The sequence below is a fragment of the Sebastes fasciatus genome, chromosome 3, assembly GCF_043250625.1.
Source record: "Sebastes fasciatus isolate fSebFas1 chromosome 3, fSebFas1.pri, whole genome shotgun sequence".
In the NCBI taxonomy this organism is placed as follows: domain Eukaryota; kingdom Metazoa; phylum Chordata; class Actinopteri; order Perciformes; family Sebastidae; genus Sebastes; species Sebastes fasciatus.
Genome location: NC_133797.1, coordinates 13045814 through 13072451, shown reverse-complemented (window position 1 = coordinate 13072451; position 26638 = coordinate 13045814). Strand labels below are relative to the sequence as shown.

General features: G+C 39.5%; 1 protein-coding gene across 2 annotated transcripts; it reads left to right on the top strand.

Annotated features, from left to right (window-relative positions):
* Window positions 1-1578: 1578 nt before the first annotated feature.
* On the top strand, window positions 1579-23279 carry pld5 (phospholipase D family member 5). Of its 2 annotated transcripts, XM_074629045.1 has the most exons (12): window positions 1579-1784; window positions 2755-2890; window positions 8182-9277; window positions 12886-13022; window positions 14477-14660; window positions 14880-14988; window positions 15796-15923; window positions 19524-19721; window positions 21083-21234; window positions 21443-21608; window positions 21763-21853; window positions 22939-23279. In XM_074629045.1, the coding sequence occupies exons 3-12, from the start codon at window positions 9245-9247 to the stop codon at window positions 23199-23201; spliced, it is 1461 nt and encodes a 486-aa protein (XP_074485146.1). In that variant the 5' UTR covers window positions 1579-1784; window positions 2755-2890; window positions 8182-9244; the 3' UTR covers window positions 23202-23279. The 2 variants fall into 2 exon arrangements, with proteins under 2 accessions (XP_074485146.1, XP_074485147.1); XM_074629046.1 differs by lacking the exons at window positions 1579-1784; window positions 2755-2890 and having other exon boundaries at window positions 7411-9277.
* Window positions 23280-26638: the final 3359 nt, after the last annotated feature.

Genomic DNA, 26638 nt, shown 5'->3' with positions numbered 1-26638 from the left:
AAATACCTGTCCACCTTTAATACTTTTTATTTATGACTGTTTATGAAGTTTTTGCCAACAAATGAGGATTTCTGGTCAATGAAATGTCGTGTCGTGTGTGTGAGTGTGTGTGTGTGCGCGTGTGTGTGTGTGTGTGTGTATGTGTGTGTTGTTGTGGAGGACGAGGTGGAAGGGATGGATTAGCCAAGAGTGCAAACAAGGGCTGATGATAAATGTATTCTACAAAACAAAAATATGAATAATATGTGGAGGGGAACCAGAGCTGCCTCAGGAAAAGTGCATCCACCTGAGGCAAGTTGCCTAAATCTGTAGGCTTTTTATGCATTTTTATCAATGTGACTGTTCACATGAATAGTTTTCTTTTTGCAGAAGAGGTGGTTTTCCTCATTTTGTCATCTCCCCCACGGAGGTTATGTTTTCAGTCCAGCATGTTTGTCAGTTAGCAGCATATCTCAACACCAACTTAACAGATTTCGGTTAAATTTGGTTGTTGGAAAGTTAGGCCATAAAACCAAACATACATGTCTTCCTCCATCACATACCTTTGAACAGCATATAAGCATGACCTTTTACACCCTCATTTTACCCCCACTTTTGTTTCCTGTTACGTGCAATTCACTTAAGAAATGCAACGAAAAACAGGGAAGATTGTCAATAAATTGCTCCACTGAGTGCTTTCTAGCTTTTTTTTTTTCATCCAGCAAGTGCTTAGTCATGAAAAAAAAAATCCTTTATCAAATGATCAATTAAACAATTAATTCCTCTGCTCTCTCCTCTTCTCTCTGTTGGTTGTGTAACCCAGCTGAGCAAAACGGGTTGAAATAGAAATGATTAAAGTCATAAACAATAGAACTACTGACTGAAGTTTTAACTGAATGCCTTTATTTCTGTTATTAGACACTGCAGTTGTGATAACTTAGTCAAGACTTTTGTTTCACCCATCCACATCCCTTACTAAAATTAACAGGAAGTTTTACAGTGCAGTTACTAAAAGCAAAGAACGTATGCCAATTGTGAAAGACCGTCGTTCGTTCAGTGCAACATCAGCGCCCAACAGCAAAGCTACGCTTCCACCATTTTGGACTGAAAGCGACTACCGGACGCCCGTAAAACGTCCGCCTAAAAAGTGCCGTATAAAGGTAAAGCAACATTATTTCTATTCTATTGTCATATTCTACCGAAATGGCCTGTGTTGAACAATAAAATATTATAAATATAATAAGCGTTTTCAATCCAAAATGGTGGCAGCGGCTGTTGTAAAAAACAAAAAAACTGGAGTTTCGTCTCTTTGCTTCTATACTCGTTACTAAAGTTAACCGGAAGTTTTGCAGCGCAGTTACTAAAAATGAATCGTAAGTTTTGCAGCGGAGTTACTAAAAGTAACAGGAAGTTCTTCCGCGCAGTTACTAAATTTAACCGTAAGTCTTGCAGCACAGTTACTAAAGTTAACCGTAAGTTTTGCAGTGCAGTTACTAAAGTTAACCGTAAGTTTTGCAGTGCAGTTACTAAAGTTAACCGTAAGTTTTGCAGTGCAGTTACTAAAAGTAACAGGAAGTTTTGCAGCGCAGTAGTTGCAAGCACCCGAGTTGTCTTGTTGAGCTAGAAATAGCCTAGTTGCCTCCATGTAACAACATTGAGCTTCACAATAGTTGAGAAACAGCAGGAACTAAGTCAAACCGGTCATTGAAGTGGAGCAGGTATCAGATGACAGTGATGTGGTTTCTCTGCAGAAGCGATGAGACCTCCAGAAGTGCTGGTTTCAGTTCTTCACATAAACTAACTCGGTAAGCTGTTAATCACTTTAACTCCTCATGTTAGTGATGATGCTCATGCTAGAGATGATTAAATGCTTTGTCAAGCAGTATGTTTGATAAGAAATATTGAACTACGAAATTTACTTTCACTGTTACTGCTAAAGAGTATTTGTCAGAATTACTGTGTTAATTAATTCAATTGAATTCAAACTTTATTGCAGACTCAGGGTCCAGATACGAAAAAAGAAAAAACAAACAAAAACACAATACATTACATATAATACATTACAATACAGGAAGCACTATAAAAAGTCAAGATTAAAATATATTAAAAATATAAATATTAATATAAATATATATGCCTTATCAATGCCTTACATATAAAGAACTATACCAGTGCCTCCACAGCTGTGATTGGTACCATGTAGTGCTAAATCTGATGTTAGACAACCACAAGATGATGTCATTCTCAGAGTGATCAAGCCGGCATATACATTTGTACATGAGATTTATATAGTTTGAATACACTTTGAAAAGTATTTATGCCTGCAGACACAAACATTTCACTTGCACTGGAACATCTTGGTCTTTTCAGTAATATTATTATATATAATATCATTATATGCGACCTGAAGTCTCTGTAAGCTCGCTTTTTTATAATTATGTTAATTACAATGTTCATTGTGTAAGATATACGTGTTTCATTGCTCACTCAAATAATGGCTGAGCTGAAATAGTTTAATTCTGTTTTCATGTTTGATAATTCTGCTGTGTCAATACTGTATTTATGTCAAGCATATTTCGTCTGAACTAAATAATTCCAATATCATTTGAGAAATAGAGAGTAACAAATGATTTTCAATATGTTAAGTATCTGCATTCAGTCAGCGCTTACGTTGATGTTGTTATGATCTAGTATGATGTTGTACAACATAAGAGAAACATTTATGAAATATGAAGGAAAGCAGAACAGAGACTATTCGCATGTTTGTAAATGCAGGTCATCTTTTATTGAGTGAGAAGATCCAGTGAAGAAGATCCAACGACTCCAGTAGATGGCGAGATTCCCAGCTTGATTTCCAGTAACCCGGATCTACTTTGCCACTGAACCAGCCGGATGAACTATCTGCTTTGTGGTAGGATCGTGCCAGTCACCTGTATTGGTACCAGCTCGAACATACAGTACACTCAAGCTTCTGTTATACTCCCAAGCGTACGCGTACACGAACAGCTGCGGACACCATGGACGTTTAGTAATTCTGTTGATACTGTCCGCTTTGAGCATTTTAGGGATGTCATTGTGAGGAAATAAACACCGGTGTTACCGATTATGTTTCCCCTCTTATAGTATTGGGTTTAAATCCATAATATTGCCAAATAGGCGCTTTTGCTTTTTGCTTTGACACCAAATCCTTCGCCATCGTCTCATCTGTCAACTCTCTTTCGTCCCGTGTGTGTGAAATCTGACTCCGACTGCTACTCTCTGATTTCACTTTCAATTTGTAGTGTCTGTTGTCTGACTATGTATTGATAACATGGTGCTGATACGTGAAAATGAATTAATGGGTTTTATTTCTATAAAAAAACGCAACGGTGGGGGCGGTGGGGAAGTAATGTAATCGGTGTATGCCCGAATACTGTGTGACACCGGTAACACTGACTACCGCGGCAAGCCTAGAGCACCCGTTCCACTCATGCACAGCAGATCGTTATGCTACCACTTGTAGCGTAGAGGTCACAACAAATTTGCCGGTACACGGACGTCCGCACAGAGCCTACTAGTACACCCTCTGATGACGAAATTTACGTCCCACGGATCCTGTCATACTCAGTTTCAGTTATTAAAGCTTGACAGGGCAGGATACAGCAGCATAAAAACATAAACCGTGTAACTTGAAATGCGTCAAACATACACAGTGATCAACATTTTACAATCTAAATATTTGGAATTTAAGACAGTTTAAAACAATTTTATAAAACAATTCAATACCATTAAGACAGTTTAAGAGCATGAGGAATAAAAGGTGCAAAATATATCATGAATAAAACAATTTAAGAGCACGAGGGATAAAGGAATGTATAAATAGTAAAAGTATAAATTCGGCTTTAGAGAGTGCACTCATCAGACTCTGACAGAGTAGACCTCCATCTGATCTGAACTCAAACAAAGTTGATTTTGACCAATTTTCCCCATGGCCATCAGACACCGACTTGGAAGTTAACTTAAAGGTGTTATTGATAACATTCAGCCACTAGATGTCTCATTCTCCCTCCCCTGTTCCATTGCATTTACTTCACAAAAAGTCGTTGCCAGGCACTTACCGTCAATCTCAGCCATTTATCCGATTTTGTTCACGCTAACTGATGATCCCACATGATACCAACGTAGTGTACTATTGTCCTGCCTTGTTAGAAGTTGGAACCAAACATCAGATATCTTCCACAGAGATAAACAAAACATTCATTTTGGACATTTTTAAAATGATTAATTCACAGTCATAATAATTTTTTTCAGTAAAAAACATTTTATTCAGCACCTTTCTAAAAGCTTTGTGGATGTATTTTTTTTTTTTTATATTCGTCTACATAAAAATGTTAATTAATAAGACCTTTAAGGTGATAACCAAACCAAGCTTCTTTAAAGGGCATTCATAGGCAAACCTAAGTTGCAGTTAATTGAATTCACTTGTGTTGTTGTGTTTATGATTGTTGCACTCAAAACTTTGCTCCTTCTGAACCTAGAGTGAATTGTACTCACCCAGGAGTGTGTTTCAGTTGCAGAGGCTGAGCTAGTAGCTTCAGCGCTCTGCTGTGGACAGGCACTCACTGATGGAGCTTTTTGAACAAGACAACCTAACAGGGTCATTTCTTACTGCTTGATTCCTATCTGCACCCCATCCACAGTCCATTTGGCATGTGGCCCAGCTGTCTCCCGTGGCATAGCGCCCAGTCAGCTTTCACTCAGCACATATCACCCTGACTATATATATATAGATATAAAAAAAAAAAAACACCATGTCCTGTGCACGCATGGAAACCTGCTGTTGAGCTTTTGGTGTGAAGGTGAAACACATTGAGGCGTCCGTCATTTGCACTCACGGGGGGGTTGCAGGTCAAAACCAACATCTTTTGTGGATGTCTCAGTTAAATATAACGACTGTTTTACATGACATTTCAATGACTATATTTCTACTAGGGCTGTCAAAGTTAACGCAATAGTAAAGCACACAAACAAACACAAATTCGTTTTAACGCCACTTGCGATTTTTAGGTTGTAGCGGGCTCAGTTTTAAAGCTAGATTGAAGATATTGGCATCATATGAAACTACAAAACCTAAGGAATCCATTGGTACCAACTACAACTGACTACAACCGAATGCTTTGATGCTTTGCATGGTAATCAACCTCCAAATCAGTATTCGAATACTTTTTTTATTTTTTTTAATATATACTAAGTATCTAATAATAATGTATAAATTCCAAAATAGCCCGTGAAATAAGGAATAATCCCACAACATTATTCATTATTCATATTTAACATAAATTATTAGTTATTCTCAGCTGGATATCGCTGTTTGTTATGTGTAGAGGTGCATGTGTGTAGTGCGGCAGCTGCACCGTCCCAAAGCTTCAAATAGCTGCGAATATTTCTCACTGTAGCTTCGAAGGCCAAAAAATACCATACCATACCATACCATACCATACTAGCTTGTGGCGAAGGAGGCTAAATAGCGCTTCAAACTGGCATGGCAATTTCAATAGGGTCCTTTGACCTCACACCTCAAGATATGTGAATGAAAATGGGTTCTATGAGTACCAACGAGTCTCCCCTTTACAGACATGCCCACTTTATGATAATCACCTGCAGTTTGGGGCAAGTCATAGTCAAGTCAGCACACTGACACACTGACAGCTGTTGTTGCCTGTTGGGCTGCAGTTTGCCATGTTATGATTTGAGCATATTTTTCATGCTAAATGCAGTACCTGTGAGGGTTTCTAATAATACGTATATATGGACAATATTTGTCATCGTTTTTTGTTGTCAATTGATTTCCAATAATAGATATATACATACATTTGCATAAAGCAAGCATATTTGCCCACTCCCATGTTGATAAGAGTATTAAATACTTGACAAATCTCCCTTTAAGGTACATTTTCAACAGATAAAGAAATGTACGATTAATTTGCAATTAATCGTGATTAAATATTTTAATCGATTGACCGCCCTAATTTCTACATGAGGTAGGACCCAACTACATACTGAGATAGCGTCACTAAAACAATGTTGAAAAAACGTAATCATACTAAAATGGCAAAGATATGAAACCCGAGATCCAGTTCCCATTCTTGAAGTAAAAAAAGTAATAACTGACCAAAACTAGTAAAAGTATAGACCACAGGGTTCTTTCACTACCATATTTTTGTCAAACACACACACACACACACACCTACACTGTGCATGAAATCCTTTCCCTGGTTTAGGCCCACTGTATAATAACTTGCTCATTTGTGTGTGAAGTCTGAATGTTCCTTGCAGAGTGTCTCTTAAAGATGAGGACTAATTATAATTGGTCTCTTGTGTTGGAGAACGGTGCTGTATATTATCAGATAATGATGCCCTGAGCAGAGAGTCAGGGGGGAATAGGAAGAAACTGTAAAGGCTGCTGTGACCTCTGAACTGCTCGCCTGCAAACAGCGCCGCTTGAAAAGTGCACAGATCAAAAAAGAGCTCTTACAGCTGTTCAACACAATGGAATAGAAAATGGACTGGTAGGCATTTCATACATTAGCATTCAATGTTGCATCATGGTGGTGACTGTGCAGTCGGTGAATTGTTTACATCAACAGTTTCCTTGTGTGACCGCTGCTGACCGTTAAGCCGGGGATCTCGTTCATGTCGTCGCTCGGCTATAAATTGCCCGGTGGTTCTGTCTCAGTTGATGATCTGTGCTCATGATGGTCAGAGAAACTGAAGTGAAAATCCCATCCAGTTTGCAATGTGTTTTTGTTTGACTCCATATGTGCAGCTCTACAAACATTCACCTCTCCTGGGAAGTGGTCCAAACATTTCTGTCCCCTCTGTCTCTTTCTGTTGCTCTCTCTTTTTCGCTCACAGACAGGGTGACGTGCAGAGGGCACCTGCCCCAAACAAACACAGCAGGTTTCACTGCTACGACTTTGTTCCTTGTTGCTACCAATTTCTCTCTGAAATGTCAGACATTGATTAAAAAACTAGTTTGTTCATGAGTATGTAAATGAGATAAATTTAGCTTTTTACAAAACAGTTACTCCGCAATTTAATATACTGAATGTAAACGAGAATAGAGCTTCGTCCAAAATCGCATACTATGCACTACAGACCCAAGATGTGTACTATCGTTCAACATACTTTTGTGTGAATAAACAGCAGTATGTATCTTTTCTGACACACTGAGCAGTAATTTACGTCGTCACTTCCTGATAGCCTCCTTGCCGGTTTGAGACCTGTAACCATGTTAACCCGTTTCAACCTCATGTGACCAAAGTGACAGTTTGCAAGAATCCTAGTCTGAATTAGGGCTGTCAATCAATTAAAATATTTAGTCACGATTAATTGCATGATTATCCATAGTTAATTGTGATTAATCGTAAATTAATCACACATTTTTTATAAAGGGAGATTTGTCAAGTATTTAATACTCTTATCAACATGGGAGTGGGCAAATATGCTTGTATGTATATATTTATTATTGGAAATCAATTAACAACACAAAACAATGACAAATATTGTCCAGAAACCCTCACAGGTACTGCATTTAGCATAACAAATATGCTCAACTCATAACATGGCAAACTGCAGCCCAACAGGCAACAACAGCTGTCAGTGTGTCAGTGTGCTGACTTGACTATGACTTGCCCCAAACTGCATGTGATTATCATAAAGTGAGCATGTCTGTAAAGGGGAGACTCGTGGGTACCCATAAAACCCATTTTCATTCGCATATCTTGAGGTCAGAGGTCTAGGGACCCCTTTGAAAATAGCCAAAATTTAGCACAGGTTTGGAGCGTTATTTAGCCTCCTTCTCGACAAGCTAGTATGACATGGTTGGTGCCAGTGGACTCCTTAGGTTTTCTAGTTTCACATCTTCACTCTAGCTTTCTAGCTTTAAAACTGAGCCCACTCCAATCTAAAAATCGCAAGTTGCATTAATGCGCTAAAGAAATTAGTGGCATTAAAACAAATTTGCGTTAACGCATTATTATTACATTAACTTTGGCAGCCCTAGTCTGAATTAATTTAAAACATATATTACACCTAGCAAAGTGAAATCTTATACTTACAGTTAAATTGAAGCATTATGAACAGAGATGGGTAGGGTAACTTTAAAAAAACTCTTCCACCTTGCTTTTATCCTTCCCTCATTTCTCTCTCGTCCCCCATTAGGTCCTTCCTTTACTCCCCGTACACCGCTGGACTCGTAAACACAGCAGCAGCTTGCCTGCAGTCAGCAGCATATGTTGTTTTCTGCTGTTAGGCGATGCTATATTCATCTGTGAGAAAAGGGTTGGGGTGAATAAAATGGGGGAAGAAAGTGTTTGCATATTTTATTTCCCCCCGCTGAGTGCACAGCCTCTTGTAATGTACGTATGTATGAAGCTATACACTGAGGAAGTGAAATATGATTGTGCTCTGGTGCCTTACTGAAAAGCACATTTATTACAACGGTTTAAACACAGTGGGGATTAAAGCAGACAGTACTGCTGTCTTTATGATTATGTCATTAGTTGAAGTTATTAATGGGAGCTATGGGAGTGTTTAAATTATTTTGTCTTCGCTGGGCAGAACTGTGTGCATATGTGTGTGTGTGTGTGTGTGTGTGTGTGTGTGTGTGTGTGTGTGTGTGTGTGTGTGTGTGTGTGTGTGTATGTCCCACCTAATGAGTTCAGAACAATTTGAGAGTTTTGCAGCAGCTGTCACACAGTGGATCACCAATGGCATGTTTCAGCATCCCTCCTCTCTAAGCCGACTGCATTCTGCCAGAGGAGATTTGTTCACAAGGCAGATAAAAGAGGAAGATAAAGAGGAAGAGGAGGGAGGATTCGAGGAGGAGGAGGAGGAGGAGGAGGAGGAGGAGGAGAGTTGCTGGGGCTCGGAGCTACAGCTCTGTATTGGCCGTTTGAACGAGAGGGGTTGGGTCTCTCTCCATCTCTCTCACCACCTCCACTGAGAAGCAGAGTGAGCAGCACACACACAGCTCACGCACACACACACACACACAGAGAGGCTGGAAGGACCATGTCAGGACACGGGACAGACCAGAACTCGAGGTGCACACACACATACCTTGCAGGACAGTGAGGAACCAGCAGGATGAAGACGGCGGCAAAGAGTGAAGACATCAGAGCGGGACAGGCTGAGGGGTGGACAGAGAGACAGACGGACAAAGATGTGTGACTGAGCTGCAGTTTCCCCACCTGTCAGAGAAGTTTGAAGGAGTGCTGCTCTCATGGCGGGACCGCCCACACAGGAGCCCTTGAAGGTGATGTTTACAGCCCTCAACTACACTCGCTGCATCTATTTAATACCTGATATTATTCTCAATTTGTCTGTTGGTGGGATTTTAGGGCATGTTTGACTTCGGCTTTTCTTGCTGGCTTCCATTACATTATTAATTCCTTGATTCATTTGGAGGAAGCCTTTAATTCGGTCCATGTGTTCTTGAATTATCCAGTGAAAATAAACACAGTTAGGGCTAGCGATTTCATTATCAATTAGTGATTTCTTTGAATAATCGATGAATCAGTCTGTAAAATGTAAAAAAATTGCCTGTCACAATTTCCCAGTGTCCAAGTGGCCATCCTCATATTCCATATATTCAATTTACAATGATATAAAATGGAGAAAAAGAAGAAAATGCACACATTTGAGAAGCTGGAACCAGCTAATGTTTGGCGTTTTGCTTGATAAATGACTTAGACGATTCTATTGATTATCAAAATTGTTGGCAATTAATTTTCAATGAATGATTTACTTTATAAAATGTCAGAAAATTGTGAAAAAAAGACCATCCCAGTTTCCCAGAATGCAAGGGGACGTCTTCAAATTGCTTGTTTTGTCCAAATAATTGGGTTGTGTACTGACAAGAATCTGAACAATATGTATCATGATACTGAGGAAACGATTCAATATATTGTGATATATTGCGATAATGTAAGCAAGGCGATATATTTGCAATTTTTTAAAATGTAATGTTAAGAAAATTGTCATAGTATAAAAAACACACCAGAAATACACCATTTGAGAATAGGCAGAAATAACACATTTATACTGCATGCAAAAAGCTGCATGGTTTTTGCCCCAAACAGCAAGGGATTAGCATAAACTGGGCATGTCTGTAAAGAGGAGACTCGTGGGTACCAATAGAACCAATTTCCATTCACATATCTTGAGGTCAGAGGTCAAGGGACTTGAAAATGGCCATGCCAGTTTTTCGTTGCCAAAATTTGGCATAACTTTGGAGCGTTATTCCGTAGCTTTTTTGTTTCATATGATGCCAGTAAGTAAGTATGTTAATTAAAAATCAATAGTGTTTTGGAGAATCAATACAGTTTCACACAACATAATTTCGCAATACTCCTGTGTATCGATATTTTCTTACACTCCTACCAAACAATAGTACAAAAACCCAAAGATGTTGAAATTACCACAAAATAAAACTGCTCTGAAAACAGCTGTGGAAACCCGTCGGGTATCCAGTGTGTTGTTGTGCTTTAGAAGTGAAGGAAATATTGTATCTCATTGCATCAGCTGTAAGTCCACTGACCTGTCTCACTCCGACAGTCTCGTTCTGTATCATGAGGCTTCATTTCCTAGCAGCCATGCACACATCCACAAGTCAAGCATGGTCCTTGCCTCTGCTAAATGTGATGAAGAGCTCAGTGGTCTCAGTGGATAGCAGAGGGAGTGTGAGGTGCATCCAGCTGGCACCAGGCTTTCAGCCTCATTGCCTTAGGCAGACAGTGTGGGGAAGAGTGGGAAATGAAGTTGACAAACACCCTTCGACCCCCATCTTCTCTCTGACTTGGTGGAATTGTGTTTTTTCTTTTGTTTAATAGTCAAATTTTATATAAATATATTCAAAAAAATCATAGCTGGGAGTCATCTTTCTGCGAGATACATTTGATTGATTGAACACAACAAAAGTGAATATGTAATGTGATGTGATGACAGCTCACAAAACCGACACGAACGGGGCAGGGAATGAGATGGGGAAAATCTGTAGTCGTAAGCAAAACAGAATTGCCTAACTGCACTTTTAAAACAGTGGAAATCAAGACTCCTCGGGCTGCATCGGGGGCAATAAGGCTGCTACTTCATAACCACTGACCCCACTGACTGTCACTCCAGCCTTATTACAACCAGTACTGTATATACCATATACTGCCACACACATGCATGCACACTAATATAGCTTCTAATATTGCTTGTCATAAATGCGACACTGAGCATATTCATGCTGGCACAGAGGTCATAAAATCCCTTTCAGCTGGGGATTCGCTTCGACAATAAAGCAGGCAGTAAAAGTGTAAACCAGAGTTTCCAATATTCCTCATAGTTGGGCTTTAGTGTGTATCAATCTGCCTTCAGCTGGAGAGCGTTCCACTTCACTTGTCCAATGCCCCTGGGTATAAAGTAGGATTTGTGAAGCCGGGGGTTCTTGCTCCAGAGCTCTGAATCCCTCTGCAGCCTGGTTGTCAAATCAAGAGTTTCTACACTCTGAAAGAAGACCTATTGTTGTCGTTGTATTGATCGTGAATCCGAACCTCTAATCAATGATATTGAATCAGGACATTCGCATTTAACCCTCTGAGACCCACGCAGACCCTTTTTTAGGGGAAGGGGGGTGGGGGTCTTTAGGGGGAGATAGCAGGCCAGCAGAAGATGTCACATAGAAGTTATGTACATCATCTGAAAGCTGGGAACCTGGAGATTATTTTGAGATGCAGCTGTAGCTTATGCTAGTAATAACTCAGAAATAAATGTGAATCAATTAATTAATTATTTTAAATGAATTGTGAAAGTGTATAAGGGCTTAGAACAGTATTATAGAAGTATATGATGGCCATCCCCATGCTCTATTAGGTCTCATAAGTTGTTGCAGCAATTTTTGGGTTGATACCATTTGTTACACAGATTTGGTGGTAAATTTAACCATTTTTTTTACCACTCGAGAATTGATAAAAAATGATAAATAATTCCTCCAAAATACCACATTAAGACACTAAGACCTTGAGGAACACCATAGAAAAAGCCATCAAAAACTTTTGACATTTGGAGATTTCTGCAAGAATTTCATTTTTTGAGATTGGATGATGAGCACTTCTGTTCTGGAAACTGCTCAGAAACCCCCTTATTGTCAATTTAGCTAGGAAAGCCATCCATCCTCTGAATGCTCTACTTCTCTAGTTTGTGGTTGTAAAGTTTCACGAGGCTGTGATTATCCTGAAGGTCACCACAGGTCAGTTTATAGAGTGAGGTCAAATGGTCTCACTATATGAAATGGCTACTATGGGGAGTAACATCATCACACATGAATACAATTGGACTCATGGGATCCACGAGAGTCTCAGCTTTACAGTGATACCCAATTTATGCAATTCCAAGACTCTTTAGGGACCCCAGTATGCAGAAATATTCAAACACACCATTTTTAGAATAGGCAAAAATAACACATCTGTACTGCTTGGGTACCCATAGAACCATTTTCATTCACATATCTTGAGGTCAGAGGTCAAGGGACCCCTTTGAAAATGGCCATGCCAGTTTTTCCTCGCCAAACTTTGGAGCATTATTTCACCTCCCTTCCAACAAGCTAGTATGACGTTCACTCTAGCTCCAAAACCTGCTACAGCCTCTGAAAGACAGTAAAGTCGGTTGGGATCGCCCACAATCCCGCGGATCTCAGAGGGTTAAGGGCCGATGATTTCTCTTTTGTACACCACCCAAAACTAACTGCCATGTCGGTGTCTTCACTGCGAGCTGTATAACAACAGGAGAAGAGTTGAGCTCTACAGTGCTGCAGATCATGCATCCTTAACAAAAAGTCTGACTTTTGCTTAATATCTGTGTGTCTAACTCGTCTTCCAGACCCAGCAGAAGTGCATCGCCATCTTTGCCCTTCTCTGCTGCTCTGCTGTGCTGCTGGCGCTGATCTTCTCATCAGTTGACATTTGGGGGGACGATGAGGACGGTATCACGGAGGAAAACTGTAGCAGAGACTGCCGGTAAGATGCTCTGCAAGTGTGACACAATAACATAACAAGGAAAGAAAAAAAAGTTTTGCATTCATGCACAGTGCAAAATATCTATGAACTACAACAATGATTGATCAGCACTAGAACCGACAACATTCTGTTAACCTTAGAACCGGGGGGGGCGAAGCCATTTTCAAAGGGGTCCCTTGACCTCCGACCTCAAGATATGTGAATGTAAATGGGTTCTATGGGTACCCACGAGTCTCCCCTTTACAGACATGACCACTTTATGATAATCACATGCAGTTTGGGGCAAGTCATAGTCAAGTCAGCATACTGACTCACTGACAGCTGAGTTTGTCATGTTATGATTTTGGTGTATTTTGTATGCTAAATGCAGTACCTGTGAGGGTTTCTGGACAATATTTGTCAGTTTTTTGTGTTGTTAATTGATTTCCAGTAATATATATATATATATATATATACATACATTGCATAAAGCAAGCATATTTGCCCACTCCCATGTTAAATACATGACAAATCTTCCTTAAAGGTACATTTTGAACAGAAAAAAGTTAAATTAATTTGCGATTAATCACCATTAACTATGGACAATCATGTGATTAATCACGATTAAATATTTTGATCAATTGACAACCATAATAATAACTTGTTGTTTTAGTTACGGTATTGGGAATAAAGAAACGGAGCACCTGCTCTCTCTCTCTCTTTCTCACACACACACAGTGCTTTGGCAGCACTCTTCATCTGTTCACCTGGGCCTTTTTCGGGAGGTCGGCTCCATGTCCTCAGATGAGGATTCCTCATCCGGTGAAAACGACTGGTCATTGATCTCTCTCCCATCCGATTCTCCCTCACTCATGTCCTGGAGCATTGCCAGAGCTACTTGGACATTCATCCATCTTCTGCTCCGATTCGTGTTTCCATATCCAAATCTATCTATCTATCTATCTATCTAGCTAGCTAGTTCACTCGCAATATGGCAGGCTGCTTATCAAAAGACGCCTAAACGTCTAAAAAAAGGTGTTGCTCGGCAACCAGGCGTGGCGCGATCTGTTGAGCACAGCAATATACAGCGGTTTTCATTAAGGGTAAAAAATGACCCCATGGCGGTTCTATGTATAAATGATCATATTTTTTTTCTTTTTATCCCTCACCTCCCATGATTCACTACATAATTCATATTTTTAGGAAAAGTCACCAACTGAGAGATGGGGGGGTTTTTAACAGCGTTCCGCCTAAAAGTGCCGTACAAGAGTAAAACACAATTATTTCTATTTGATTGTTATATTCTACTGAAATGGCCTGTGTTGAACAATAAAATATTAAAAATGAAATAAGCGTTTCAGTCCAAAATGGCAGCGGCTGTTGTCCAAAAACACCAGAGATTCTCCTAAAGACGCGTAAACAGACGAGTTCTACTTTAAAGCTCCAGATACTCAAGAAGCATGTGTTACTTTCAGCATCGTGCTCGTGGAGAATATTCCAGACGACCTCTCTCTCCTCGTGGATGGCAGACACCACCTCCCTCTCTCAGTTGGCTTTCATACATTGTTGGACCAGGCAAAGCACTCAGTTGAGGTGGTGTCACCTGTATGGGCCTTAAACCCCTGGGACCTGGAAACAACGCCAAGCACTGCCAAACAGGTACACAGTCTGGATATACCCCCCTATACATTCCTGCAGAGCATGAACCAACTGCATTTCCCAGGTGTTCTGTAAGAGGAAATGCAATTATTTTCCAGTAGATCTGTATGTAGTCTTTTAATGAGGTTTGTCCTGCTGAGATCGAAGTATCACCATTTTAAGGGACATGGGGAAACACTGCTCAACAACAGTAATACAGCACATCACTCTCTTCCTCAGGGTCAGCTGTTGTTCCAGAGACTGCTCAGCCTGAAATCTCGGGGGGTTAAACTGAAGATTGCCAGCAGTCTGACTAACTCTGCTGAACTGAAGACCTTGGCAGCACACAGTGAGTGGCTGTCATATTTTCATTTGATCTAAGCAATTTGTTATGCCACTGTAACTTTCCAGAATGAAGATTTATAGCTCCTAACAACTCACCTGACAACATTTCTTATATGGCTGTGGATTGGCAAGAATCTGGCGATACAATACGTTTCATGATCACGATTCAATATATTGCATTATATTGCTACTGTAAATAAGGCGTTATATTATGTTTAGTTGGATCTGCATTCGCATTTATCACAGTCCCTGTAACATCCAACATCATAGCACTACTTTGAGAGGGCACATACACTGAGAGGGCGCATATTTTTACAAATAAAATAAAGTATTGACTGAGTTAATCTTTGCATGTAAACTATTTATTAAAAGTCAATACAGCATCACGAGACATAATATCACGATATTTGATTTTTTTCGATATTTTCTTACACCCCTAATTTCCCGTGCACAAACCAGTTTTTAAAAGAAGAAGAATTGTAGTAAATGTTTTAGTTGACAGATGTAGGCTCATTGACACCGTGCAGCCCCATCCAGCAGCTCCACAGCACGGGTCATGCAACCTTCACGTCTGCCAGGCTTCACAACGAAGGTCGGAAAATCATGAATGTGCAAATGTACCTGGCTGGTTTCCTTTCGAAAGCCGTTGCCTCTCAGGCTGCCTGCCTGCTTTGCCCCATATGTCCGTCAGACAGTCCGAGGCCAATTGGCACATTTCCACGATTCTCTCCATCTCATTCTTTCAAACTTTTCACACTACCACCTCTCTCCGTCCGTCTGTCTGTCTGTCTCTCTGTCTCACGTTGTCTAGATGCAGAGGTTCATTTTGTTAATATGACAGCTCTTAACAGAGGAGGACTACATTCCTCATTCTGGATAGTGGATCGGAAGCACATTTACATCGGGAGCGCTGATATGGACTGGAGGTCACTCTCCAAGGTAACAACAAACATCGACAACATGAGTGTGTGCAGAATAAAATCAGACCGGTGGGTAAATGAGCCGCTGCAGTCGGGTGCGGTCGGGTCTGCAGTTCTTTTCTGGCCTCAAAATGGCTACAGTAGATTTTTTTTTTTCTCTCCAGAAATAAAAGCGGGACAAATTAAATTAGGTGATAACATTTGCACCCCACAGAGACTTAAAATATAACACAGAGTCTGGATTAGTTCCACTCTACACCTGCACCTTTTTATGCAATTACTCCAGCAACTCTTAATGAGAATCAGGGATGATTTAAGATTGCTGTCTGAGGCGGGCCAGAGAGGCAAGAAGCAATTCACTTTGCATTTAGTATGTAATTCACAATAGAGGAGGAACCAGGGAGCATTAGCATACCACTACTTGAAGTGATTACCTGGCACTTTTCATGCATCAGCGCTGGCTGGAGGTAGAACTACTGTTAGGTATAATTAACTAAGGAGCCAGAGGGAAGGAAGGGACACGTATATAAATGATGACACACACACACACACACACACACACACACACACACACACACACACACACACACACGCACACACACACACACACACACACACACACACACATGATAGAAGGGGCAGGGAAGAAGAGAGACAAAAAGGCAGCAAGTTAGAAATTCAACATACATAGTAGAAGAATAAACTGCAACCTCTGTGTGCTTTGTTCTGGGTCACTCACCGAAATAGAATTAACACAAAACAAATATCTGCTGTGGAATTAATGACCAGGCGAGAATATATTTAGAACGACTAATAACGAAGTCTCTTGCTCGCTGTTTTTAGCCACGCTTTGGTCCAGACTGAAGTATCTCAACAACGATTTGCCATTAAATAATACTAGGGCTGTCGCTCGATTAAAACATTTAATCACAATTAAGCGCATGATTGTCCATAGTTAATCACGATTAATCGCAAATGAATTGCACATTTTTTTTTATCTGTTCAAAATGTACCTTAAAGGTCACATATTATGCAAAATGCACTTTTCCATGTCTTTTAAACATCAATATCTGTCCCCAGTGTGTCTACAGGCCACCATAGTATCATAAAAGACCATCCTCTCTCTTTTTCTCCTCCTCCGTTTGTCCGGAAATGGGTGCAGAAAAAAAAATCGCTTTTTTTCCTTCTCTTCTGACGTCATTAGAGAAATGCAAGCCATGTAAGGGTTTCCTGGTCGAACCAGAGAGAACCTTCAGTAGCTGACCCCGCCCCACAGCGCGTCACTGTCTCTCCTCCTCAACCTAACTTGAGCAAAGTCTGCAAGAACCAGCAGAACAGGCTTCATGTACTCCCATCATCTAAATATAACATGTTCTTTCACAAAGGCTTTATGTAATTACACTGTTTAAACAGATGATATTTATATATTATATATATTTGATGTCATGCATGTAGCAGAGTACAGGTAGTAAATAGTGACTTGTAAGCAACACAACACATTTCTGTTTCACAGTCAAACTTTATTTGAGTTGACAGATGACAATATTAATTATTCACAGCATTTGTAATCATCTCACCTGTTAGTTAGTTATGTTAACATGGTACAGGAGAAAGTCTTCAGCTCTGGTAAACTATGGTAAGCTAAGCTCCGGTGGTCTGTAGTCATGGTAACACAGAGACAGCTACTACTGTAAATAATATACCATTACTCTGATCTTCCATACATTTATCTTTTAGCAGAAATAATGAACTGACTACTGTTTCACATCTTCTATTTTCCACCCTGATGGTCGCTGTGTTTACACACCGTGTCATAGCGGTAGCATGTAGCTAACCCGTTAGCATGTAGCTACATGCTAACGGGTTAGCTCTGTATCTCCCATCTGCTCACAGCTATCTGCTCACAGCTATCTGCTCTCAGCTGTCTGCTCTCAGCTGTCTGCTCTCCTCTGGGATGATTCTGTCGGTCATTTCTCACAGATGGATCTGTAAAGACAGACGTAAAACAGAGTGTGTGTTTACGGTTTACAGAGTTGATGCATGAGGTAAACACTGAGCTAACTAACAGAGCTATAAATAGCATTATTTACCTGAGAGAAACCGTCAGGAAAACCTGGAATCTGGACCGCAGATGTTCATCATGTGTCGCCGATTTCTGATCAGATTCCTCCGGTAACGTGCGCTGGGTGAAGTTTCTGGTTTATAAACTTTAAAGTGGTTTATAAGCTCTATTCTAGCTGCTATCTCTCCACTCCTCTCTCGAGAGCTTCTCCGGGAGGGAGGGGGAGGGTGACGCTGTTGTTGAGGACGTTTGATTGACAGAAAACGCTGACCAATCAGAGCAGAGTGGGAGGAGACAGGCTGTGAATCAGTGGTTTTCAGACAGAGGCTGAATTAGGCTCTGAGGCAGGCAGACTCAGGCTGCAGTATGAGAAGAATAAAGGGTTTTTTGAACATTGCAGCATGTAAACATGTTCTAGTGCAACATTAAAATACATCTATGAACCTGGAAATGAGCATAATATGTGACCTTTAAAGGGAGATTTGTAAAGTATTTAATACTCTTATCAACATGGGAGTGGGAAAATATGCTGCTTTATGCAAAATGTATGTATATATTTATTATTGGAAATCAATTAACAACACAAAACAATGACAAATAAAGTTCAGAAACTCTCACAGGTACTGCGTTTAGCATAAAAAATAATGTATAAAAAACTCAAGCCCAACAGACAACAACAGCTGTCAGTGTGTCAGTGTGCTGACTTGACTATGACCTGCCTCAAACTGCATGTGATTATCATAAAGTGGGCATGTCTGTAAAGGGGAGACTCGTGGGTACCCATAGAACCCATTTTCATTCACATATCTTGAGGTCAGAGGTTAAGGGACCCCTTTGAAAAGGGCCATGGCAGTTTCTCCTCGCCAAAATTGAGTGTAAGTTTAGAACGTTATTTGGCCTCCTTCGGAAATTTTCTAGTTTCATATGATACCAGTATCTTCACAAGCTTTGAGTACTGGTACAACCTAAAAACCGCAAGTTGTATTAATGCTTTAAAGAAATTTGTGGCGTTAAATCAAATTTGCATTAACGCGTTATTATGGCGTTAACTTTGACTGCCCTAATATACATATTAATTAACAAAAACTAATGTCATTCCCATCAGCCTCAGCTGTTGTGTTTAGTGCTAGTTAGCAAATGATAACGTGCTAATATGCCCAGCTAGAAAGTATAATATTTACTGTGTTCACCACCATACATGATAAATATTATACCTGATACACATCAGCATGTTAACATTGTCATTGTGAGCTTGTTAGCAAATGTGCATGTTGGCATCAAGCACCACTGTGCCTAGCCTCACATGGCTTAGCATGGCTGTAGAGAAAAAAACCCTGATCCTATTATAATAGGATCAATAACTTCTATTAGATTATCAAATCCTCTCACAGAGTGTGATTATTCTTGCTCTAAAATCAGCATCACTTTTGCCAAATATCTAACTCTACTTCCTTTCTCACATTGCTTAAGCATGTCTATCCAGAGTGCAGCACACCTACTGAAACTTTTCTGCTGCATCACCCTCTTCTCTTTGTGCTCCTCTCTGACACCCCACAGAGGAAAGAACTGGGGGTGGTGGTGTATAACTGCAGCTGTCTGGCTCTGGACCTCCATCGAGTCTTTTCATTTTACTGGCAGCTCCATGAGAGGGACTACATCCCCTCCATCTGGTCGAAGAGAGTTACAGCCCTTTACGGGAGGCACGCCGCCCTGGAGCTGCAACTCAACGCCACAGAGGCCACTGCTTATGTGTCTGTGAGGAACGACTTTGTTACGTAGCAGTATTTACTGCATGTTAACACATAACGTGACTCTATACAGAATGCACAAACGACAGGTTGTGTCTAATAAATTCTTTATATGCCTCCTTAGGCACCTCGCTCTGGACTAGATGGTGAATGTCTTTATAAAAGTTTCATTACCAACTAATAAGAGACACACGCAGGGGGCGATTAATCATGTTAATATCACGCTGAGGAGCTTTATGAGTCTGAATATCTCAGTACCTCAGCCTAATTTGACAGTAATGAATCTTGTTACCCTCAAAGCGACAAGACGCTTATCAGTTGCATCTAGGACATTTATCATCCTATAGGAGCTAATGGAGCCATGCTGTCACAAGCTGCTGACAACGCCAGCCTGATCTGGTGCCTCGCTTCTTCTAGCGGGGATACATGGTTGGAGAAATGTGCCTTGCTGTTTTTCTTGCCCTTTGTCAAAATGTTACACTGAATCTGTCATCTGACATTTTGGGAAATTATTTTCAGTGGTGTGTGAATCAAAAGATACGGTTGTAAACTTTTTGTTTGTTGAACTGGGACAAAGTGATCGATTAAAATATTTAATCGCGATTAATTGCAAATTAATCTAAATTTTGTATCTGTTCAAAATGTACCTTAAAGGGAGATTTGTCAAGTATTTAATACTCTTATCAACAGGGGAGTGGACAAATATGCTGCTTTATGCAAATGTATGTATATATTTATTATTGGAAATCATACAATGACAACTATTGTCCAGAAACCCTCACAGGTACTGCATTAAGCATAAAAAATATGCTCAAATCATAACATGCAAACTCTGTCTGTAAACGGGAAACTCGTGGGTACCCATATAACCCATTTTCATTCACATATCTTGAGGTCAGAGGTCAAAAGACCCCATTAAAATTGCCATGCCAGTTTTTTCTTGCAAAATTTAGCACAAGTTTGGAGCGTTATTTAACCTCCTTCACGACAAACTATTATAGCATGGTTGGTACCGATGGATTCATTCGTTTTTCTAGCCTCTATGTTTTCTTTTTCTAGTTTCATATGACATCAGTATCTTCACTCTAGTTTTAAAGCATGCTACAACCTAATAATCGCAAGTTGCGCTAATGCATTAAAGAAATTAGTGGCGTTAAAATGAATTTGCGTTAATGCGTTATTATTGCGTTAACTTTGACAGCCCTGATAAATGTGGGGATCAGGCTTTTCCCAAAGCGAGCACTTCTGCACCTCAGTGTTCTGTACCTGCGTCTGGAGGGCAGTAACCCAACTTTCAGTACTTTGATCTTCATACTTTTTATTACAGTTTGGGTACAAACTTGTCTGAGTGATGTATCTCTTCTGCAGACCTCTCCTGAAATCTTCTGCGCTAGAGATCGCACCAAAGATGTAGATGCCATCTATCAAGTCATCCAGAGTGCAAAGACATTTATCTTCATATCCGTGACGGACTACCTCCCTCTGGTGAGCAGGAGTTTCAGAGGAACCTCAGTCACAAGGTACATTAATACTCCGAAGACCTTTGACATTCAAACATAGTTTCTTGTGACAGAGAAGGTCCATTATAAACTGTATTTTTTTGGGGTCTAGGGACGTAGAATTTAATGAAATCAAATATTTCAATATCTTAGATTTGAGAAACACACTATGTGTATCATTGCATTTAATTTGTAAAGCTGTATCTAATTACAATGGCTGCATCGATAGGTACTGGTCAGCTATCGATGAGATGATCAGAGAGGCTGTGGTACTGAGAGGAATCCAAGTTCGCCTGCTGATAAGCTTCTGGAAGAAGACCCACCCCCTCACTTTCAACTTTGTCACCTCCCTCAAGTCGCTCTGCATGCAGCTGCACAACTGTTCATTAGAGGTGGTACGTGATTATTCCTCCAAATATGTGTAATGAAAGGTGTAGTTTAGTATTTACAGTGAACTTCTGGACTTTTTTTTATTCAGTACGCAAATATTACATTGAGAATGGGTGTTTTGTCTTTACATACTGATCTTTATTAATAAATTTTTTGCAGAGATTTTTTAGTCACAAGGAGCGAGAGGATGATATTCAACATGGGCTCAATCACAACAAGTACATGGTGACCGACAACGCTGTCTATATTGGTAGGCAATGTTTGCAACCAATTCAATTTATATTTAAATTATTTTTTGATTGAATTATTTTTTTGTTGATGTTATTTGCCTGTAAACGTTTTCAGGTATTTCAGAATGTCTTGTTTTTACACTGACTGCTATTTTAAAGACATTACGCAGTGTTGTTCTTTAAAGGAGCAGTGTGTAGGATCTGGAGGTTTCTGGTGGTGAGGTTGCAGATGACAACCAACTGAAGCGTCTCCGTGTGCCAAGCGTGTAGGAGAGCTATGGTGGCCGACGCAAAAACGCGAATGGCCCCATCTTGAGCCAGTTGTTGTAAGAGTAGCGTAGGTCATTTGGAGCAAAGCCAGTGGGAAATAGGCGTATACTCTTTCTTGTCGGGACTTAGAACACTCCTCTAACTCTCAGCAAGAAAATTAAGGGTATTTTTATGCTTCCGCATTTATATATATATATATAAAGCACCAATGACCAACAATAAAATAAAAAATAAAATAAAAACATCAATATATTGACGTAACTGTGTAAAATAGGGCAGGACACTACAAATTAAAGCTCTGTAAAACTTTCCGTTTGGATGAAAAAGGGTGAAAAGGTTTGCCAAGTTTCTTGTCGAATGTTCAAAAGTTCCTCCCTGGTGTACGTAACCAGAGAGGAAGAGCAAAAAACAGAATAAACAAACAAAAACAGAAAAAGTACTAGAGAGTGCAACACCGAGGCTGCCACTCACGGTGCCATCTTGGTAGCATGTTTTTGGCCATATCTCGAGAATTCTTACGCTAATTATGAGAATTTGACACAAATGTCTGATAGGATGAAAATGATGTAGTGATGACATTTTGGACAGACATGGATGTATACTGCAACTTGACTGGTTGGTGGAGGCATACAACCACAATGCGGTGATTCTAGTTTACAAATAGAAAACGTTTGCCCACTCACACACAGACATTTGGACTCACAAGCACCAAACTGTTTGTCAATTTGCACACGCACATCAAGAAGAAAAGCACAGTAGTGGAGCTCAAAGTCATTTTTTCATGAGATAATACCAGTTACAGACACAATATCTAAGGTTTGCCGTTTGTCCACAGGTAACCACGACTGGGTTGGGAGTGACTTTGCCATTAACACAGGAGTTGGACTGGTGGTCAAGATGAAAGACAGTCTTAAAGACAGAGGAGTGACAATCCTGGAACACATCAGGGCTGCGTTTGAGAGAGACTGGAGGTCACGTTACGCTAAGAGCCTGCAAGGAAGCAAAGAGCAGCAGGGCAAATACAGAAACCTGCTACAAACGAAAATTCACACGGAGTCGAATGAGGAGAACAAGTGGAACTACCCTTTATCTTTATAAGCACAGAATGTCTTCCTATATCTGAAAGCCTCGGAAGGATAAATACTCTAGATTTTGCAGCACATGTACACAATATGAGAATGTCCATCCATCCATCTGCAACCGCTTATCCCGTTAGGGGTCGCGGGGGGGCTGGAGCCGATCCCAGCCGACATTGGGCGAAGGCAGGGTACACCCTGGACAGGTCGCCAGTCCATCGCAGGGCTGACACATAGAGACAGACAACCATTCACGCTCACACTCACACCTACGGGCAATTTAGAGTCCACAATTAACCTAACCTGCATGTCTTTGGACTGTGGGAGGAAACCGGAGTACCCGGTGAAAACCCACCAATATGAGAATGTGACTTACATTATTAGACTTCACTTTAATTTTATGACATTATTTTAATATATTCAATTACAGTCAACAACGACAACATTGAGGTAATAATTTGACTCACTAAAGTTGCAAGTTACAGTAATAGTATCTACTTAATCAAATGTTGACATTATATGAGCATGCTATGCTGCATGAATATTGAAAGCAATATTCAAATTCAAACTATATACTGGGACAAGCAATATGCTGATTATAAAATCAATATGCTCTATGTGAAACTTATCTAAATCCATAAACATACCCCATCAAACTCAAAACAAATCACATTTAGTATTTAATGATGACGCACTATTTTTGTTTACAGTTTTAATTTGTATTTTATAAACTTTGTAATACTTTTTTTGCATAGCATTTAGGACTATATTGCCTTCAATTGTAATGAATTCAGTTTCTTGAATGCACAAGCTTAAGCAGTAGTTTTACAGCTGTTTATCATCTTATCGAAAATGATCATCTGACCTTATAAAATATATCTTTTTCTTAATTGTTGTTGTGTTTATTTCAGCATCACCTCTCTGGGAAGCACAGAGTGGCCGACATTTATACACAAGGTCCAACAAAACAAGGTCAGGTGCTTCCCGACAGATAACAGTAAGACTTTCATGGCCGTGTTTCCTGTTTTACAGAATGTAATTAGCATTGACTAATATAGTGATGCCCAACCGTTGTTCACATTCTCCTTTTATCAAAGCCACTAACAAGCTGTAAGGTGTGCCTCTTGTCAGGTCATGCAAACGGAAAATGAAAAAAGTTTTCAAACATAAGGAGGCCTTTTAATCACTGAAACATTTCCTGATGTTGGATTTTAATAAAGGCCTTTCATTTTATTTAGATAGGTAGGATAGATAGGTATACTGTATCTAATGAGGTCAGTGTGTATTATAGAGGCTAACCTCAAATTACACCCACAACACATTTTAAATATTGCATCATTACAATTCTACAGTCACCTTTTGGTAAAACAAAACAGTATGTCCAAGAAATGATTCTGTTACACTAGAAATAGTATAAAACCTGAATTCAGTTTAATTTAAAGTTTGTCTGATGCTCTGCATTGAACTCAGGCAGACTGCATGAACCAAATGTGGCCACTAGAGGGCAGACAAACTCCAAAACAAGATGATTTACAAAATACCTGATGTGAGTGTTAGCAAACAGTGGACTTCACAGTTCACAGCACAACCACACAGAATTATCATCAGTCAAGGTCCAGTATTTTAATCTCCACATTAAATGGAATAATTAGATTTAATATGTGAAATAACAGTACAAACTATCTGTTCTTCTGTTAATACAATTGGACTATATACTGTTTATTTGGCTGTTTACTGAGGGAAAACAGATTTATCAAGTTTATTAAGATTTAAATTTTTGAAAATATTTTCTTTTCCAAGGAAATCATATAATAATATTAAATGTTGCATTGTTATTATTATGAGTGTATGTTTTTGCAAACAAGTACAGCCATTTGAAATAATATTTATTCTTAACACACTTAACAATTTAACCTTTTTGTGGTGTTGTTTAATTGTGTTGTTGTTTCACTTTTATTATTTTATCCACCCCATTTATATTAACCCCCTGAGACCCACAGGATCGAGGGCTATCCCGACCAACTTTACTGTCTTTTAGAGGCTGCACCAGGTTCAGCTTTAGAGCTACAATGAAGGTCCAGAAACCAAATCACAGCATGGCTTTTTCTATGGTGTTCCTCAAGGTTTTGGTATCTTAATGTTGTATTTTGGAGGGATTATTGATCATTTTCATGAGTTCTCGAGTGGTAAAAAATTGTTAGATTTAGCACCAAATCTGTGAAACAAGTGGTATCAACCCAAACATTGCTGCAACGATTGATGAGACATAATGGAGCATGGGGATGATCATCATACTGTACACTTATATCAAAATGTTCTATGCCCTTATACACTTTCTCAATTTATTTTGATTCATTCATTCATTCATGTTTATTTCTGATTTATGACTAGAAGAAATTGACACACAGTGCTGAGCTGCATCTCAAATAATTAATTAATAAAAAAATTAATCTTCATGTTCCCAGCTTTCAGATGATGTACACCACTTCTATGTGACATCTACTGCTGACCTGCTATCTCGCCCTAAAGACCCCAGCATGTACATTATTTGTATTCTGTAAAATCATAGTATACTTTTACATATTTCTTATGGTATTTGTAACATACACCTATGCCAGAGTTACAGATTTGCTTCCAGCTTTAAACACAAGGAGGCACCGTATCACCATCACAGGATGCTAGATTTGGCAGCTGGAAGTTTTGCATGATGAGTTTGGAGGTTTTGTATTCTGAGGGGAAGAACTTCAACACAGTCATAGCTGCTATCTGTCAGATAAAGTGTACCCTTTGAAATTCAGTTTGTCATGTTTGTTTTTTTAGTGCTGAACAGGATCCCTGAGCTGAACCAAACTTTTTTGTGCCAAATCATACAAGGCATGTTGAGGGGATTCACTTGGAAATTAATTAGGGTAATTGCATGTTATGTTTGTAGTTGTTTATCTGGTGATCAATTTTGCTAAACCTTCTTAAACTAATATAAGATAAGATAAGATATTCCTTTATTAGTCCCGCAGTAGGGAAATGTGCAGTGTACAGCAGCAAAGGGGATAGTGCAAAAAACAAGATGCATCAGCTAACACAGTAAAAAAAAGAGCTAAACAAAGTGTAACAAAATATGAACCACTTAAATAGAAGTATAAAAATAAGAGCAGTATATACCGTATTGACAATAAACAGACTATTAACAAAATTGCACAAGTGGAAAATTATATTGCACAGTGAGAATGAAATGAATGAATGAAATTCCACCTGAAAATATTCACACACTTCACACACTTTAGCTAAATAAAATAAATACTCATTTAAAAAAACACATTCAGAACTTTACAAAAAGTTGTTGCACATTGTTATAGATCCTATTTTGTATGTCTCTACACTTAATATCATGTCTAGCTAAGTGGCTGTGTGTGTGTGTGTGTGTGTGTGTGTGTCAGCAGCAGTGTGTGTGTCAGCACCAGT

Bases quoted from the DNA above. Each gene is read 5' to 3' on its own strand.
- pld5 (XM_074629045.1), top strand. From the start codon at position 9,245: ATGGCGGGACCGCCCACACAGGAGCCCTTGAAG. The intron at 14,661-14,879 runs GTACACAGTCTG...TCTCTTCCTCAG, and splicing joins CGCCAAGCACTGCCAAACAG to GGTCAGCTGTTGTTCCAGAG. The intron at 21,235-21,442 runs GTACATTAATAC...CTGCATCGATAG, and splicing joins AGAGGAACCTCAGTCACAAG to GTACTGGTCAGCTATCGATG.